The 18,290-nt window shown below is 34.9% G+C and overlaps 1 protein-coding gene across 5 annotated transcripts in view; it reads left to right on the plus strand.

The window, feature by feature from the left end:
* LOC145695077 (uncharacterized) overlaps positions 1–18,290 on the plus strand; it is a 266,388-nt gene that overhangs the window by 193,792 nt on the left and 54,306 nt on the right. For all 5 annotated transcript variants that reach the window (XM_081771942.1, XM_081771944.1, XM_081771945.1 and 2 more), the window contains 2 exons: positions 5,597–5,732; positions 9,642–9,774. In XM_081771942.1, the coding sequence (XP_081628068.1) occupies positions 5,597–5,732; positions 9,642–9,774 (269 nt within the window). The remainder of the gene's footprint in view (positions 1–5,596; positions 5,733–9,641; positions 9,775–18,290) is intronic.

Here is an 18,290-nt window from a genome sequence, read left to right on the forward strand (position 1 = left end):
TTTTTTTTTTTTTTTTAAATCTTGTAAACAGTTAAAATGTTACATCAAAATATGAGGGGAAAATATAGATTTGACTGTAGAGCTACAATACATACAGGTCTAAATACGCTAAGTACTCGTAAAGCACAAAAGACTTTTTTTTTTACGCTTATAAATGATTTCAAGAAATAGTTGTCATACTCCACAATTGGTGTATGAAGGGTGACAAAGAGAACTAATATGTCATAACACCAAAGGAAATGTAAAAGGATTTTTTAAAAATAAAGTGCAAGGGCATTCATATATTAGATTAGAATCAACCCTTTGTAAAACGTTGTGGCCAATATCAATAGAACCATTACAAAATCACATATTTTAGGCGATTCCATGAGTAAAGCCCTGAAAACTCCTGATCTTGGATTACCTATAACTTTTAACCTTCCAAAGATATATAAAGCAGACGTCCTTATTAGACCTATTATCTCATCCCACGTATAAATTGGCTGAAGGACTTGTTAACTATTTCAAGGGTTTGAATATTTCTCTTACTCGTTACGTAAAGAATAATTCTAAAGCAAAACAATTTTTTTTTTTTTTTTTTTTTTTTTGTTAATGCAAATAATATTAAGATAGCGTCAATAGACGTTACTGATATGACCCATCCATCCCTTTCAATTAGTTTTTGTATCAGCTACAACCATCATGTACAGTTAGAATCTTGGTACGCAAAGTACTCAACTCAATGAATGTTGCTTAAAATATATCTTCTTCTCTGAAGATAATATTTACCACAAATCGAAGATCTAGCTTTGGAGAACCCATTATTACCATTGTTGGCTAATTCGGTACTTCATTCAATTGAAAGTAATATTCTGAAAGAAAAGATACTAAATACAGTACGCTATCATAGAATATGGACGACATACTTTTTTGCACAGGGATAATTCACAGCTAGATTTTTTTATACAAAATAAATTGAATTGTATCCATAGTAATTTGAGATTTCCAGTTGAGAAAGAAAATCAAAGTGTACTTACTTATTTAGATCTCAATATAAGAAGATATAACAATAAGTTCATTACTTGTGTCCATCACAAGCCCTTAGCCGATACACAGCATGTACATTATAAATCTGCTCATTCTACAAGTTCCAAAGCAAATATGTGATTTTTTTTTTATTTTTTTTTTTAACGTGACATTCGAGTTACCTCTCTGAAAGCAGACTTAAAGATTGACCATTAACTAAAGCTAGGTAGTCTGAATGGACATCCAGTCCCATTATTAATTAATTGGTATTACCAGGTTAAAAGGGATTTTTGTTTCGATAGACCTGAAACCAATACGAAAGGCATAAAATGGGTGAGATTGCTTATTTTTATCAGATTGACAACTGCATTGAATAAGATCTATACGCAGTAAGATCTCCGTACAGCTTTGAAACCGCCCAAAACCTTAGAAAATAACATCACTCAATTTAAGAGTTATTACAATCTAATGAAAATGCAAAAAAGTGTGTCTTTTCGAAATAAAATGGAGTTACATGGCATGAGAGTTATATAGGCAAAATCAAAAGAAATCTAAAAGTTCGTGTCAAAGAATAAATTAGGGATTCACATGTGGAAAGCCCGGTGTCAAGTCTGTCGAAACATCTAAAAGAAACAACACAAGATACAAGATTCAAAAAATATGTTGGGGGCCAGCCAGAAATGAAGTAAAAACTCGAATGTTAAAATTTATTTATTAACCTAAAAATTAAATTAAATTTGGACAGGGATGGTTAAGTGATGAATGGGAAGCAGTAATTACAAAATTCGCACAACATTGGCGTAATAACAAAAATAAAGCACGAGCTGGGAATTTTTCACTAAAGCATAAAAGAGTGCACAAATCGACTCCGCTATATTGCAGCTTGCATCACCACCATTTGATGTGTGATCATTTAACTTGACAAATTGTGTTCCAGCACCGTTCTTCCCTTGGTAAGTCCGTTCCATTTCATTCACTGATGTTTTTATTTCTCGCCTCCCTGTTTTTATCCCCCCGTGACCAAGACTCCAGGGATGAGTCGAAAGCTCAGAAATACAAATAATATTCATGAATCAAACAAATCTGTAATTAGAATTATGTTTTAGGAAGGTTTAAACCATAAGATCAACATGTAAACTTGTCAGCAGCTCAAATAACTTAGATTTACTAGTCCAAAAGAAAATATCAGTAGAACATTGCGATGATCGACGCTTAAATTAAAATCAAATACGATGAAGTACGTTGTATTTATCACTTTATTATCCCATCACTTTCATTCTACAGGATGGAGAAGAAAAGAAATAATTCATTATATCTTTTATGTAACAATAAGTTTCTTAAGATGCACTGAGGAAGATGTGAGGTGCCTTCGGAACCGGTAGCAGATTGCCTTTTAACTTGTGAGAATTTGTATGCACTAGAATTCGTATGTATAATATGCATCGTATGGTATGGGTAATTACACAGCTGTTATTTTATGGCCTTCTAAGTATATACAATGAAATATTTTTTAATTAATGTCTTTAGAGACCAATAGTGCTTGATGAAAAACATTAAACAATAAGAATTCAATTCCACTCAACCACATTAATTTGAATTGTATTCGAACATGAATATTAATTCGGAATTTGATTCGTTACTAACATTATCACATGAATCATTTTACTGTCGAAGTAATGAAATATTACGTCACCATGCCTTATATATTACTACAAATCAAAAGTCAGACGGTGCGGAAATGTATTTGTCCGTTTGTTTATTTTTAAGGACTACTCGGAAACTTACATATATTAGATCATCGAAGCAGTTGTATTATCAAAGAATCAAAAACATACAGTGTACTTGAAATGATTAACTATTGCTTTATCTCTATCTATTTTAATATATTTTAAAAATGAAAAAGATGTCGCCTGTTATATCTCAATGGAAAAAAATTTGAATATAGTTAGCACCATCCTTGAGCCAGGTTTTTACCACTTAATGTCACTTTCATTAAAATAGTAGCCTAAAGGAGTTGGAGGGGTTTAAAATGTATGTCAAAATTAGAGTATTGCATGAGCCTCTCGTTCTAGGGAGATCGAGCTTCATTTATAATGTCCTTTAATAAAAGCAGATGGATACCTGCTGCAGTGTTTTGGGAATTCTGAACTTAAGGCAGGAGGGGATAATTGTTATATTTTTCTGTCTGTCTTATTCCTACAGGAAGACGGGTGGATCGTTCGAAATGAATTTTTGAACATAGTTACCAGTTGGCTTCAACTGTGATTTTATGATGATACTTTTATTAAAACGCGTATCCTAAGGAGAGCAAGAGGGGGTAGGGGTCAAAATGTATTCCAAAAAATACACAGTATCTTATAAGCCTCTCATCTTAGAATAGTGAAACTCAACACATAAACTCCTCATTAAACTTTTGGGACCACGCAATCCATCGCTTTCGAAAAATTCCACCTCTAGGGGAAGGAGGGGCGCAAAGAGCCAATTTCTGAAATAGTTCAGTTTCCCATATTTTAATCACAAAATGACAAAAGCGAGGAAATGTTTCAACTGTTTAAAATGAATTTTTGAACATGGCACTTGGGTCGATCTGGAATTTTCGACTAAAATGCGTATCCTAAGGACGGGAAGAAATTTTTCCCAAAGAATAGACTGGATCGTCCTAAATGCATTCTTAAACATGGTAAGAACTTGGGCCGAGATGCATTCTCACTTCACTTTGATTCAAATATGCATAATTAAGGAAAAAAAATCAAATATAGCTTTCAAATATTTTCCAAATACTTTTTTCTTCCCGTGCGAATAACGAGAATTATAGCTAATCTTTAAATAATCAAAAGTAGAGTAAAATAATTTGAACCGTCTCATAAAACATCTATCATAAACAAATGAAAACTAATATTATAATCAAACTTACAGACTTGTGACATATTCCTATGATGACGAAAACTTCTCAAATGGTCTGGATATTTAAAAAAAAAAAAAAAAAAAAAAAGTATTGCTAGAAGTAAATAAATTATTTTTGTCTGTTAATACAATTGGCGTTATCGTTACGTATTGTTATCTTAGAGTTTTTAAAATTATTTTATTACTTCCACTCAAATTACAGCATCTTAGGTGCGACCAACTTTCTGCGTATATTGTATAAACCTGTCTACCATTCCTGAAAAAGGACAATTGTCCGAAATATCCAGACTATTTGGGAAGTTTTGGTCATCATTGGAATATGTGATAGGTCAATAAGTTTGATTACGATATTAAATATGTTACTTAATCTTTATAAGCAATTGAAGATCAGTTTGAAAATATTGTAAATTAATAATTAAATATCTTAGTTTACCGCACACGTAAAATATCTAGAAAAATGTTTTGAGAGCTATATTAAACGCCCATTCAACTCAGATATGAACTTATCTTTTCATTCTTTTGTGTGATAAGAATATTGCATCATGTAGCCTCGGTGCAGAAGAAAAGTCAAATCCATCTTATCAACACCAACCAATTAACCACTTGTCACTGTTCGCTGTCTAATTTTCCAAGTGACAACATTCACTACTAGTACTACTACTACTAAAAATCAAATATGCTATTTGTTTCTAGTTTGATCATACGTCTTCATAATTATTAAACTACCGCAATGCTAAAAATTAATTGTATAATATCGACTAAACAGCGTTATACTTTTTTATATATTTAACTATTAATCAGTGTCACAAGAAACTATCAGTATAAAACTAATTTCAGAACACATCTTCTATTACAAACTATGTTCCACAAACTTCTAGAATGTTTCAACATTCTACTTCTTTCTCTTCTTCTCTAAAAGAAGGCATGTGCACCAAAACTATAGCAGATTCTGCCCTAACAATAATCTTAAACTAAACTAACTCTATGGCCTATGGGAGCCGGAGGTTCAATGCCTCATTCACAAAATCTCTCCATTCATTTTATGCCCTTAGCCAAGTGAATCAAGTTTCTAATTTATATTCCTATATCTACGAGATTCATCTTAATATTATGTCTTATCTGTACGCCAAGGTCCTTATAATGAACTTTTTCCGATTGAGTTTCTAGCTAAAATTTTGAAAGTGTTTGTATTTTCTTCCATGCTGATTACATGACCTGCCCACCTGAGCCCCTTAGACTTGATAATCCTAACAATGTTCGTTAAATAGTATAAATTATTCAATCTTAATAATAACTCATTGCCTTAATAAAAACATAATTTACAATTTATGGTATTCATTTAATTTTATTTAGAACGCAAAATCATGGGTGGAGTTAGGAATTCTCTGCTGGGGGGCAGACCTTTTGCATTTTTGTGGGGTCAGGACTTTGGCATTTTTAATTTTTGTCAAAAAGTTAGGGGGAAATGCCCCCCATAGCTCCGCCCATACATAGATTTTACATAAACCAATAAGTGTATGATTTTTTATTAATAATTTTCTTTGTCATGTTAGCTATTTAAAATGGTTCTAATTCTAATCTGCTTGAGTTTTTAATTTGCTTGAGACACTTCATAAAAGTTATATAAACACTACTTTATTTGAATCTTGTATTTCGGTTTATCTAAAAGTGTTTACTTATCTTCTAGATTATAAAGTGGAATCAGAGGAAAACTGGAAATCCAAGATAGAAAATCTGAAGCATGACATATCAGTCTTAGATAACAGAATAGCAAGTCTTCGACACGAACATGAAGAAACGGAGAAAAATATTCAAACATTCAAGTAAGTAAACTGTAAAGAAAGAAAGAAAAAAAAAGAGCATATTTCTATGATATTGAAATGTTCAAAACATAGGGTTGTAGTATTCTATTGAAGAGAAAGTTCCAAGAGATCCAGAGCGTTGTAATATTTAAAATTACTGGAACCTAATACCAAGTCCGGTGTAATTATGTAAACGCAATTGGAGTACCGAATAATCTAACAGAGACATACAGCAAGAATCTAGGAACAGAGCTGGACGTAGCCAAATGTAAGCTCATACTGCACATACAAAAAAGAAAAACTCCAATACTAATACTAATTATTATTATTATTATTATTATTATTATTATTATTATTATTATTATTATTATTATTATTATTATTATTATTATTATTATTATTATTATTATTATTATTATTATTATTTATTGGTGAAAGTGATACCACAGTCAAAGTCTTGATTTGGTCACATAAAAGAGAAAGATACATGAATAAACAAGCCACGACAAGTATATTGCAGAAAATTGAAAAACATGCAAGAATCAACATAAATCAGTATTTATAAAACACAAAAGTTATGTAGATTTTAACAATATAATATACGGTGCTTGCATAGAATTGTCCAAGAAAAAAGAAGAAAAAATTATATAATACTTTGATATGCTGATTTAAATTACAAAAATTGTTCATAATAATAATTATTATTTATTCTTTACTCATTATTGAGAAAAATAACATACAACTAAAGCCTCAATTGATCACATCAAAGTAAGAAAAAGATACACAAGTAAAAAAAATAATGGAAAATATTTTCCACAAAAATTAAAAACATGAAAAAATTATAAAGTAATAATTAATAAAACATAAAACTTAATAGAAATTGACAACAAAATATACTATGAATACCTAAAATTGCCCTAAAAAGAAAAAATGACTTATTCATTAGTAATACTCTTGATATATTGATATTTCATTTAAAGAAACTTTTATTAAAAATATCAAGTATTAAAAGTTTCTTATTAACCGTTTGAATACGTACTTCCATATATTGGAGTACCAGCCAAATAGAAAAAAAAAACTCGAATATTTTTAGGGTTATAAGATGGAGTTCTGATGTACAACAAATTGATGAGATCAATCTTTTCATGTATTACACTATGAATAAATTTGATCTTGTGTAAATTTCTTCTTTCAACGGAGGGAAATTAAATTGTTTCAAAAGAAAAAAATGAAATTTTTAAGTTTTACGTCCCACAATTATAACGGCTAGGCTAAAGGAGACAGTGATGATGAGAGATGAATGAAAATAGTGGAATGAAGAAAGTGTGAGGAAACGGGAGAACCCTGAAAAACCCCACGTGCACGGTGTTTGTCTACCACAAAGTTTACATGGCGCGAGCTGGGATCGAACCAAGTACCCCATGCACCAGAGGTGAAAACTCTACAACTGAGCCACCGCGGTCACGAGTTTCAAAAGAATAGCATCATTGGTTAAGGTATTAAATTTAAATTTAAATCGAAGCCAAGTTACGAACGAAATTTGAATAGCCTTAATAGCTTGGGAGATCGAGATCACGTTGCTATTGCATATCAAAACAACATACTTATTAATTATTATAATTAAATAATTGCTGAGCAAAGCAAACCAATTTTATTATAAAAATAAAATATCTTGTGACTAAACATTTAGCTTCATCAGATACTATCGAGGATGATTTAATTACTTATTATAACAACTTGCAGAAGAAATACACAGGAAATAAATAAAAGTACACTGACCTAGCGATTGAAATTAGAGATATGTGCAAACAAGAAATTGTAACGATAGTCGCATTCATAATATCTTCCACAGGACTTGAACGAGACATTCTGAAGACAGAACTGAAGAAACTAAACATTGTACAAACTAAACAAAATTTATAGTGGTAGGAAAAAAATATCTGTGCACCCAACTCTTGGTCTGGTTTAAGTGATTCTTAGACTTTTTTTTTTTTTTTTTGGTGTAAAAATCCATTTAAGCATTAACTTCAATTAATTTACAGAAAATTTTTCCTCTTACTGACTTGGACTTCAACTGCTGTTAATACACTAATTTCTTTCTAAGTTTTAAACTTTTCATATAAAAAAGTCATGTCGATTTTAGCGTCTAAACCAAAGGATATTTATATATACACAGAGATTCAAGAGACTTTTAATAATAAAAATTAGGAATTTTTGGTCAGAAAGTAGGAGTAAATATAATAAAATAAAACTGCAAAGCACCAAATACATATTAATAAGACTTGTGTAGCAGTTTGAGCAATGTAATATCGCCTTCATCAGAGATGTTATGAAACATCACTCTAAGAATAACAACTTTCATATTAACAGAAAATGAAAAGAGGACACGCCCGCTCTTCCCGGATTTAATCAAGTTTTCCCTACATTTTTAAATCCATTGTACAAAATGTAAAATTTTAATTAGATGCTTGTTCTATACTCTCCCTAAATATTTGCATAACTGTACTGAATTTGGACATCTGACAATGTTGTTCACTCCTACAGCTTCTTCACTTCAACCCTTTTTTATCTATTTTGTCCAACACTGCAGTCCATAAGTCATGAAATTTACAGATGAATGCAAAAAGTGAAAAGAAAACTTAATTGGGTGTGTTATCCTTTCATTTCTGTTTATATTTAAGTTGCTGTCCTTGGACTGATATTTCATAATGTATCTGGCGATATTACATTTCTGAAACTATTACGTAAATGTTATTAATGTATATTTAGTGCTTTGGTCAGTTTTGTTTTATTAATACTGTGAATATTTTTAAAGCTATACTGAACAATATACTAGGAGTAAACAGGATTATTAGTATGCAGCCTCTCTACATACTTGAACTCTTTTTCTGATACTTGTGAAGTGGTTCCGTAATTTACATAATGTTTTTTAATTGTTATTTTTCCATGATGTTCAATAATTAATATACGAGACCTGTTGGAAAAGTAGCCGAGCATGGTCCCGGAAAACCAATACACTGAACTGGCATTTTCATTGTCCGAATCCTTCAAACTACAGTAGTACTCTTCTGTTTCCACGCACTGAGGTTGGTGGTATTTCCACAGCTCGAAAGATGCCTGACAGCCCTTATCGGGAAGTGCTACGACAAAAGCTGTTGCATTGCACCACATCTCCTCTCAGGTGCGAAAGCGAGTTTCTATCTGTTTTTTTTCGATTTTCGCAAAAAAAAAAAAAAAAGTCTCAAAAGGCTATACCCAGAGAGTAGGGAGCTTGACAAAACATCGAAATTTTATCCTGTGCTGGACAGGACAAGCACATGAACTCCATGAATGAAATCATTACCCTGGTGCAGTGTCTGGTCATTTCGGACAAAAGGCGTCACATAAACTACGGAAAATGTCTAAAAGAGAAGTCCTTTGTAGCTTCATGTCCTTTCTTTACGTATTCATGACGCACATTGCCACGGCAATCGAAGAACATAATCAGCATTGGTTTGATTTTACTATGCACCTGGCGATCTGCTCTGGATCTTCGCGAGCTTTGTCAGGCCTTGGCGAGGTCGGATGTATCCACGGTGTTGGTTGTGATTTCGTTCTCGCATCCTATCCGTACACCCATGTTTTTACCGTTTTAGCCGTATCGAGACCAGAGAAGAGCACCCAGCATAACCACTCCTCCACAACAGCAGATGCAAATGAAAGTAACAAGTAACGCCGTCTGCAGGCTAAAGACGACATGGATTCCTCTTCCACGACGCAAAATTTGGGCAACCTACGCCATGTAGTTTTCTCAAAAAAAAAAAAAAAAAAAAAAAAAAAAAAAAAAAAAAAAAAAAAGAGGTCGGACACTTTTTTTTTCGACAGACCTCGTATATTGAAAATGGATTATATATATATATATATTTATTTATTTATCTTATAATTTTGCAGAATTAAAAAGGATTTATTAACACACGAATATGAATTGATAATGGATAAACTAACTAATGCTATTTTAGAGAAGTCAAACAAAAAGAAGGAACTAACTGTGTTGACCAACAAAACAAAATGTTTGAATAATGAGGTAAGTAGTTAACCATGTAAGACCACAGTTTTGTTTGAAGGATTTAGTATTTATAATTTGAAGTCTTTCCTTTTGTACCGAAAGTAGTTTTTTTTTTTTTTTTTTTTTAAATATGTGTGCTCATATATACAAACACATTTACATACAAATATACAATTCAACACCTACTCACCCTTATACATACAGTACATACGTACATATATATACACATATATATACTGGTGTGCAAAACTTAAGGACGAAATAGAGCAAGACAGACGAATAATTTTATGTGACGTCAGCATTATCGTAGAGCCGAATAGTTTGTTTCCCAAACATGAAGCAGTTAAGTAAAAGAAAAGAGACAGTGTGTGGCAGTCAAAGAGTTGTTAAAGATGCATTGTGGTGGTGTTACCTTAGCAACATATTCCAGAGACAACATTTGGCTGACTTCACACGTTGAAGAGTCATCGGGAAAATGAAAGAAAGGCAAAGTGAGTCGAGTGTGGTACTTTCGCTTATGCTTAAGGAGTATTCTGAACCACAGACAATGATGTGCAGGGGCGGACTGGCAACCATAGGGCCCACCCTGCTAAACTGAAATGAGGGCCCACTGTATAAAAATGTAAAAAATGTACTTGGCATTCTTCATATGTATTACAATGGAATAAGGGCATGTAGCCTATTCAGGGCCGGCGGCAGGGCCCCAACTTCTCTTTTCATATGAATACCTACTTTGCATACCACAAATAATTTTTACATTTTACTACACTTTTATTTTAAATTAACTTTAAATAACTAAAGAGAAGTTAACATTTACACGATATACACACTTATTTGACTGACAGCATAAGTGTTCAGCATTTTTAGAGTTTACACCAACGCTTACTGAGCCCAGTGCCGGCAGCTAGTGCTCTCACAGGGGTCAGGTCAGGCTTCATCGGGTCAGGGCTCGAGTCGAACCTTCTTAGGTCACACTTCGGGTCAGGGCTGCTCTAGCCACAGGTCGGCTCGCTCAACTTTCTTATGCGTCGTTTTGGCTAAAACCTATTCGGGTCATGAATCGGGTAGGGTCGACGTTAAACTCGACTCGACCCTCTCGACCCGAGAAGGATTTAGCCGGAACTGCCCATAAGAAAGTTGATCCGAGACGACCAGCGGCTAGAGCAGCCCTGACCCTAGCGTAGGTGACCTGACCCGACCCGTGTCTCAAGCAGGCTTGACTCGACCCCTGACCCATGAAAGCCTGATCTGACCCGTTTGAAAGCACTACGCGACAGCAAACAGTTCAGTTAATTTCGTGTTCGCCTGTTAACCTTTATTTTACGGCTTGTCAGTACACTGCCAGAATAGTAAATCCGTTCTTTCCCGCGTGGCACTGTACTGACACAGGCGAAAGGTCTACTTTGACCCGCGAGCACACCGGTTGAGAACCAACGTTTTTGGTTCCTTTCACTATGGACTATCTCTTCATACAATAAGGCACATCATTTAAAAAAAAATATGTGTGCTCGCGGGTCAAAGTAAACATTTCGCCTGTGTCAGTACAGTGCCACGCGGGAAAGAACGGATTTACTATTCTGGCAGTGTACTGACAGCCGTAAAATAAAGGTTAAAGTTGTGTAATTTCAAGTAAAAATAGCCATAAAAGATAAGCTAAAATTGACTGAAATCATCCAAACACGTGGTGTATACATTATAATTTATAAACACCTTAGACAGAAAAACAAAACAAAAAAATACCTGGCAACTGTCCTGCAGTACTCGAATGAGTCACATCATGCTCATTTGTTTCTTGGGGCTTCACAGATTCAAATAGCCTACGTTGTTTTGGGTCAGATGCAGCTTTTTGTAAATCACATCTTCGTTTGTGATCTCGCTTTTTAGCACCACTTTTATATTTTTTTCTTTACAGTAATCTTAGAATCACTCCTACCATCCATACTGACACAACCACATCTGTCTTCTACGACAAACTACACGTAACTGGTGATCCAATAATTGAATTGCTGCTATCGGATTTGCTCTTCGATGTAATATACAAATAAAACACGAGCCGAGGGCAGCAACTTCATAGTAATTGTTTGAGGTCTGTATAAAATAATCGTTGATAGTGGCGACTAATTTATTTTCGCTTTACCGCACTGAAAAAAAATAACCCAACGAAGCCTGATCCAATTTCTTTCTTCGAAGCTTGGTCTGAGGACAATGGAGTTCACAAGAGTTCCGGCTCCACCTCCACTTTCCACAATAACAATAGTATATCTACGAAACTATTGTTTCTTTAAAACACCGCCACTCGCCGGTTTGTAAAAGGACAGGAGTAGGGAATGGTATCCAAATCCAATAACAGCTTGAAATCTACTGTGTTTCTTATATTTAAAAAAGTAGTAATTAACGTGCTCGTTTTTAACAGCTGCTGTATCACAAACCCCGCAATGTTTTAGGGCCTGATTGTTTCATAGACGGAATCTTTTCAAGTCGATAAACGTGAAGAAGAATAAGGTCTATTCATGAAAGTTTAATTTTACGTCTTTTTTATGCGTTTAATTGGGCACATCTTTTTAAAATTGGTAGAGGGGGCCCACCTGTTTGGGGGGCCCACCCTGCATTTGCAGGGTAGCAGGGTGGGCCAGTCCGCCCCTGATGGTGTGCGAAGGAGAGGTGGTAGTCAGCCACGGTCAATTAGAGCAGAGAATGACTGTCACATTGTGAAACAGGAAAGAAGAGACTGACGTCAAACAGCAAGTGCAATTGCCGACACATTTAAAAGACAGCAAATCGCCCAATCTCACCCTTCACAATGGTACGATATATCGACTGCATGAGGGTGGTCTCTTTGCACAACGGTCATCATTTTGTATTCCATTCACATAGGGCCGGATTAAGGGAGGGGCTTAGGGGGCTATAAACCCGGGCCTCCACTCTGATCAAAATCTCAACTGGCTATCTAAAAGTAATCATAAAGATACAACCATCAGGCACGTAGCCAAGAGGGGGGGTCCGGGGGTCCGGACCCCCCCTTCGAGACCAGAAATGAAAAAATTAAGGAAGGATAAAACAAAATGAAACGACAAAAAGAAGGATCCGCGTTAAAAATTAAAAAGAAAACTACAGGAAGCTTTTGCTTACTCTTTCTTATGAGGAGATTTGTGTTACTTGCAATATGGTGGCGAGGTAAGCGAGGTATTCTGAAAGAGTCAGGGAATTTAAAATTTCAAGAAAAGTTATGGAATTCTCAGAATTCCTGCTACTAGTCAGGGTGATTTCAAGCTTTCGAAAGCATAAGTGCCGTTGTGTAACAGCGTGGACATTTTTAATCATAAATTTTCGTCATCGCATCCTTGCAGTATCAAACATATTATTTCGAGGACAATTTTCTGTTGCTCGTTTAACCTGTCATTTGGAACCGACAGTAGTTGAAGGAATAAAAAAAAAAAAAAAAAAAAAATATGTTGAAAGAAAGTTCTGTTAGCATTTGATTCAACAGAGAAAGGAACGCATATATTGTAAAACTAGTTGAATATACACATGCTTCGCACAGGGGCTGTATTTGGAAGTCAACGCCTGTGGGAGTATCACCATTGATCTCAGCGACCGCGAAAACTATGGATTTGATACTAATATCGGTCATTTTGCGCTATTTTTTACATGTCTCGGTATCCACCCCGCGCTGACTCTCGGCCCGCCTACTTGCAAGTCACCGCTAATGGAAGTGTCACCATTGATTTCAGCGACTGCGAAAACTATGGATTTGACAATAATATCGGTCATTTTGGATTACTTTAATATGTCTTGGTATCTCACCCCCCCCCCCTCCGGTGATCCCCGGCCAGGAGCCGAATAGCATGAATTTGGAAGGTAGTGCGACTGGAGTTTCACCATTGATTTCAGCGACCGCGAAAATATGAATTCGATACTAATAGCTCAAGAGGTAGAGCGTTGGCTTCGCATTCGGGAGGTTGTGGCTTCGAATCCCGCTGTCTATAATCTTGACTGAGGTTTTCCAGGGTTTCCCTCAGTCCTACCAGGCAAATGCCGGGATGGCACCTACTAAACAGTCCCTGGCCGATATCTTCCCAAATCCTTTCCATTGTTAATTCAATGTAAAATGGCCTCTGAGCTGTAAATAAATAAATAAATAAATAAACATCGGTCATTTTCTACTACTTTTACATGTCCCGGTAAACGCCCCCCTGAGACCCCCTGGTTCGAATTTCGACAAAAACGTTTAACTCTGGTCTGGAGCCTGGACCAAGGTATTCGTGACTAAAATTTGGTAACTCTCAGTCAAATTGTCTGGTTACTCTCGGTCCACTCGTCTGGTCCCCAGGCCGCAAACAGACAGTCAGACAGACAAACACACAAACAAACTCTTTATTTTATTTATATTAGAAGATAGTTTACAAGACAGTATTCAGTATGTACTTTTTATAATAATTGAGGTCATAACGAAAGGAAAATTGTTATATTTGAATAAACAGGAGAAGGACGTAAATATTGCAAAATCTTTTTCAATACTTTTTTTATTATTATTTTGCTCGAAATTCCTTCATAGTTTGTTATTAAAATACTTGCCAACATATCCTCATTTTATTGTCCTAACAAACCAATATATGTTGATAGTAAAAATGCTTGCCAACATATCCTTATTTTATTGTCCTAACAAACCAATATATGTTGATAGTACAGTAGTTTAGATTGATCGAGCTCCTGGGCCTTCAAGATTTGATGTCACTCCCCCCTCCCGTTACGAAATCCTAGCTAAACGAACCAATATATGTTCCAGTAAAATAGTTTAGAGTGATCGAGCCCCTTTTGTGATGACCACAGTATTTCATGTCACGGACACCCTCCTTCACGAAATCCTGGCTACGTGCCTGCAACCATCATCATAAAATCAAATATAACCAAAAATATAAAACATATTTTCTTAACTACTCTACTGTATTTTTACAGAAATGTATTAGGTGAAGTCACCAGGGGCCACATATTTTTTTTCTAGCCTCGGGCCTCCAGATGGGTTAATCCAGCCCTGCATTCACACCCAAACATCGGTTGCATCGCTTGCATTGGTGCCAAGAACATCAGAACTGGACAGAGGAAGAGTGGGATCGCATTTCCTTCTCCGATTCTAGATGTACACTAATCTGGCGAGAGTGGAAATACACAGTGAATCCAGGATCATTGCTAAATATGAATATTTTGCTGCTCAGTGTTCTTATGTGGGGAGGCTTAAAGTTGTATGGGCATACCGATCTCACAATTTTTGAACGCAGTACACTCACCTGTCAACGTTATTGTGACACTGTACTCCTCCACGTGCATATCTTCAGAAGTGCAGTCGACCCCAACTTTTTCTTTACGAATGATAATGCGCGGGTGCATCGAACAGCGCAGGTGGCGGAGCTCTTAAAACGAAAAGATATTCAGCGAATTGACAGGCCTGCCTGTTCCCCGACTCGAATCTCATCGAGCAAATTTGAGATGCTATAAAGAGACGTGTTACAGCACGTCCAGCTTGTCAATAACGCTGGTGTAGTAATAAAACTTATTAAAACAACTCATTACTAACGTTGTGAACAGCACGGTGGCACGTTGTACAGCATACATCGCTGTCCGTGGTTATCACACACCCTTTTAAGGATCATTTTCATTGATTCTGTAGTGTCAGGAAGGGGCATCATGAGTTGCAGTGCTTTCAGTGTAAGTTATTGTCTGTACGGTATATAAAAATGCCATTCTTCTTCTACGAGGGCTACTATTTATATTTTGAGCCTTGGCAACACTGATTGTAGTTAGGCGTTATCTTTTGTTTACATAGAAACGTTTGACATTGTTGACCATAACGTAGTTCAAATGTTTTGTCAATAGTTTTATTTGTGTTGTTTACTTTAACTTGAAGATTGCGTGACAACAGAAAAATGGAATTAATTCGTGAAAATCTTCGTGCGATGATTTATTACGATTTTCAACGTGGATTATCAAGACAAGAGTGCATCAATCAACTTACTTCCACATTTAGCGATGAAGTCCCATGTTTTGCCACTGTGAAATGCTCGTATAACGATTTTACTCGTGGTCGCCATTCGCTCACTGACGAAATTCGCGAAGGTCGTCTAAAATCAGTTGTAATTCAAGAAAACATTGATGTTGTGCAAACCCTAATACTGCAAAATCGTCATGTGACATACTGTGAGATTGAGGCAACCCTAGGCATTAGTTCCACCAGCATATATAAAATATTACATGATCATTTAGCTGTGAGAAAGGTTTGTTCTCGTTGGATCTCACATAATTAGACAGACACTCAAAAAGAAGCTCACGTAGATTGGTGCACACAAAAGCTCAATAAATACAATGGCGGTGCTTCATAAGACGTATATAAGATCGTAACAGATGACGAATTATGGATATATGCGTATGAGCCGGAACGTAAACAGCCGTCGACTGAATGTGTGTTTCAAAATGAACAAATTCCAACAAAAATTGTTCGCGCTCGAAGCACATCGAAACAAATGGTCGCCTGTTTTTTCGGGAAAATGGTCATGTGGCAACTGTGCTTTTAGAGGAACGTAGAACGGTCAATTCTGATTGGTATACAACAATTTGTTTGCCGGAGGTCTTCGGTCAAATACGGAAAACAAACAAGCGCCATCGGATCATTCTTCATCAAGGCAATGCGAGCTCTTACACATCTCGTCTAACAACCGACTATTTGAACACAAAAAATCGAATTGATGGGTCATCCGCCGTACAGTCCTGATTTGGCACCCAATGACTTCTTCTTGTTCCCGAATGTCGAGAATAAATTGCGTGGACAACGATGTTCGTCGGCGGAAGAACCCGTTGATGCATTCAAAAACCATATTCTGGAGGTGTCTCAAGAAGATTGGAAAAAATGCATTAACAAATGGTTCGAACGAATGTAAAAGTGTATTGATCATAAAGGAGAATATTTCTACAAACAATAAATCAATTTTCAATGACAAATTACTGTTTTTTCATTGTTAGGCTCAAAATATAAATAGTGGCCCTCGTAATTATGTGTTTCTGTTGTTTCTTATATCATACTGTAGCAGTACTGTCTATGTATGGTGCAAGTTTCACCAATCTATGCCACTTGAGAGTGACACAGCATGCGAAACTTACTTTCATCTTAAGTTATCCACACTAGTGTATATCCAGGTAGAACAAGTGGGTTTTGCGGTGAACAAACACAATATGCGTGGATTTTCTCGGAATTCTCCTACTTTCTCGATTCCACAATTTCGTTCATTATCATAATCACCCTTAGCTTTAGTGCATAAACGTGGTCGTTAAACTAATACATACATCTGAAAAAAACTCTCTCTGTACCATTGAAGTTTTCATGCAGAGCTTTCCAAAAAATAATTTTAAAAAGTGCGTGTTTACAAGCTGTTTTCCTATGAAAAATAAAGAGGTGATTCATTTGTCGACTGAAGGAATATTCAATATTGAATAAACAAAGATAAAAACATTTGATAAATGTTTCTAGGCCTCTTTCGAAGCTTGTGAATGTAAAATGCAAACACAAATTGACCGCTGTAATAATTTTATAGACATTTTCTTTATCTCTGAGAAAGCAACAAATATGACTGACACAAATTTCCTCACTCTATAGTTTGTGTACGGATGTGGCCAGTCGGCTGGTGTGATCAGACCAGAGATTCTCACCAGCATTATTTTTATTTTTGTAGATTATAGTTTGAATCTCTTTTCTTAAATAACTATTTCCTAATTGCCTCAAGATGCCGAATCAATACGATACATAATATATAAAATTTTGTATATTATAAATAATGACTAATAGCAAATGGAATACATATTATCAAACAATATATATATATATATATATCATAAATAATTTGTAGACGAGAATGTTCTTACATAAGCAATAACCAATGTCATCAAATCTTAGAAAATCCATTTCCTTTTAGTCTTAAAATGGATATAGAAATCGGAAGATTAAGAATACAGCTTATCAAGCTTTACTGTATATACATGATGCATATAGTTACATCTGTAAGTCTTAAGATCAAATTCATTCAAATTATATTATATTACCCCAAACCTAGTTATCAAAGTGAAATTCAACTACTTATATCTGAGGATCACAGGATGAAATCTAAATCAAGAGATTGGTTATACAGGAAGAGAAAGTAAACCTTGAACCATAATATAATCAATAATATTTTATTCAATTATTTGTTACCTTAATTACTTGTCTCATATTACATGTCTAATATTACATACGAAAGCATTGAAATTCCATTACAAAATCCTTTACACATTTTATTGAGCTGAATATATATGATTATAAAATTTTCCATAGTAAGACTATTCATGGCTTTGGATTAATTGTTTTAACAAAAGAGACACTGACCAAAGCTTAAAACTTTACTTTATTTTAAATTATAATTTGTAACTGTTTCGGATATCTAGCATATCCTTCTTCAGACACGATCGAAATTAATGAAAATACACAAATTATTTTATATGACGGTGTACACATA

The sequence above is a fragment of the Thermobia domestica genome, chromosome 9 (assembly GCF_964235325.1).
Source record: "Thermobia domestica chromosome 9, izTheDome1.hap1.1, whole genome shotgun sequence".
NCBI lineage: Eukaryota > Metazoa > Arthropoda > Insecta > Zygentoma > Lepismatidae > Thermobia > Thermobia domestica.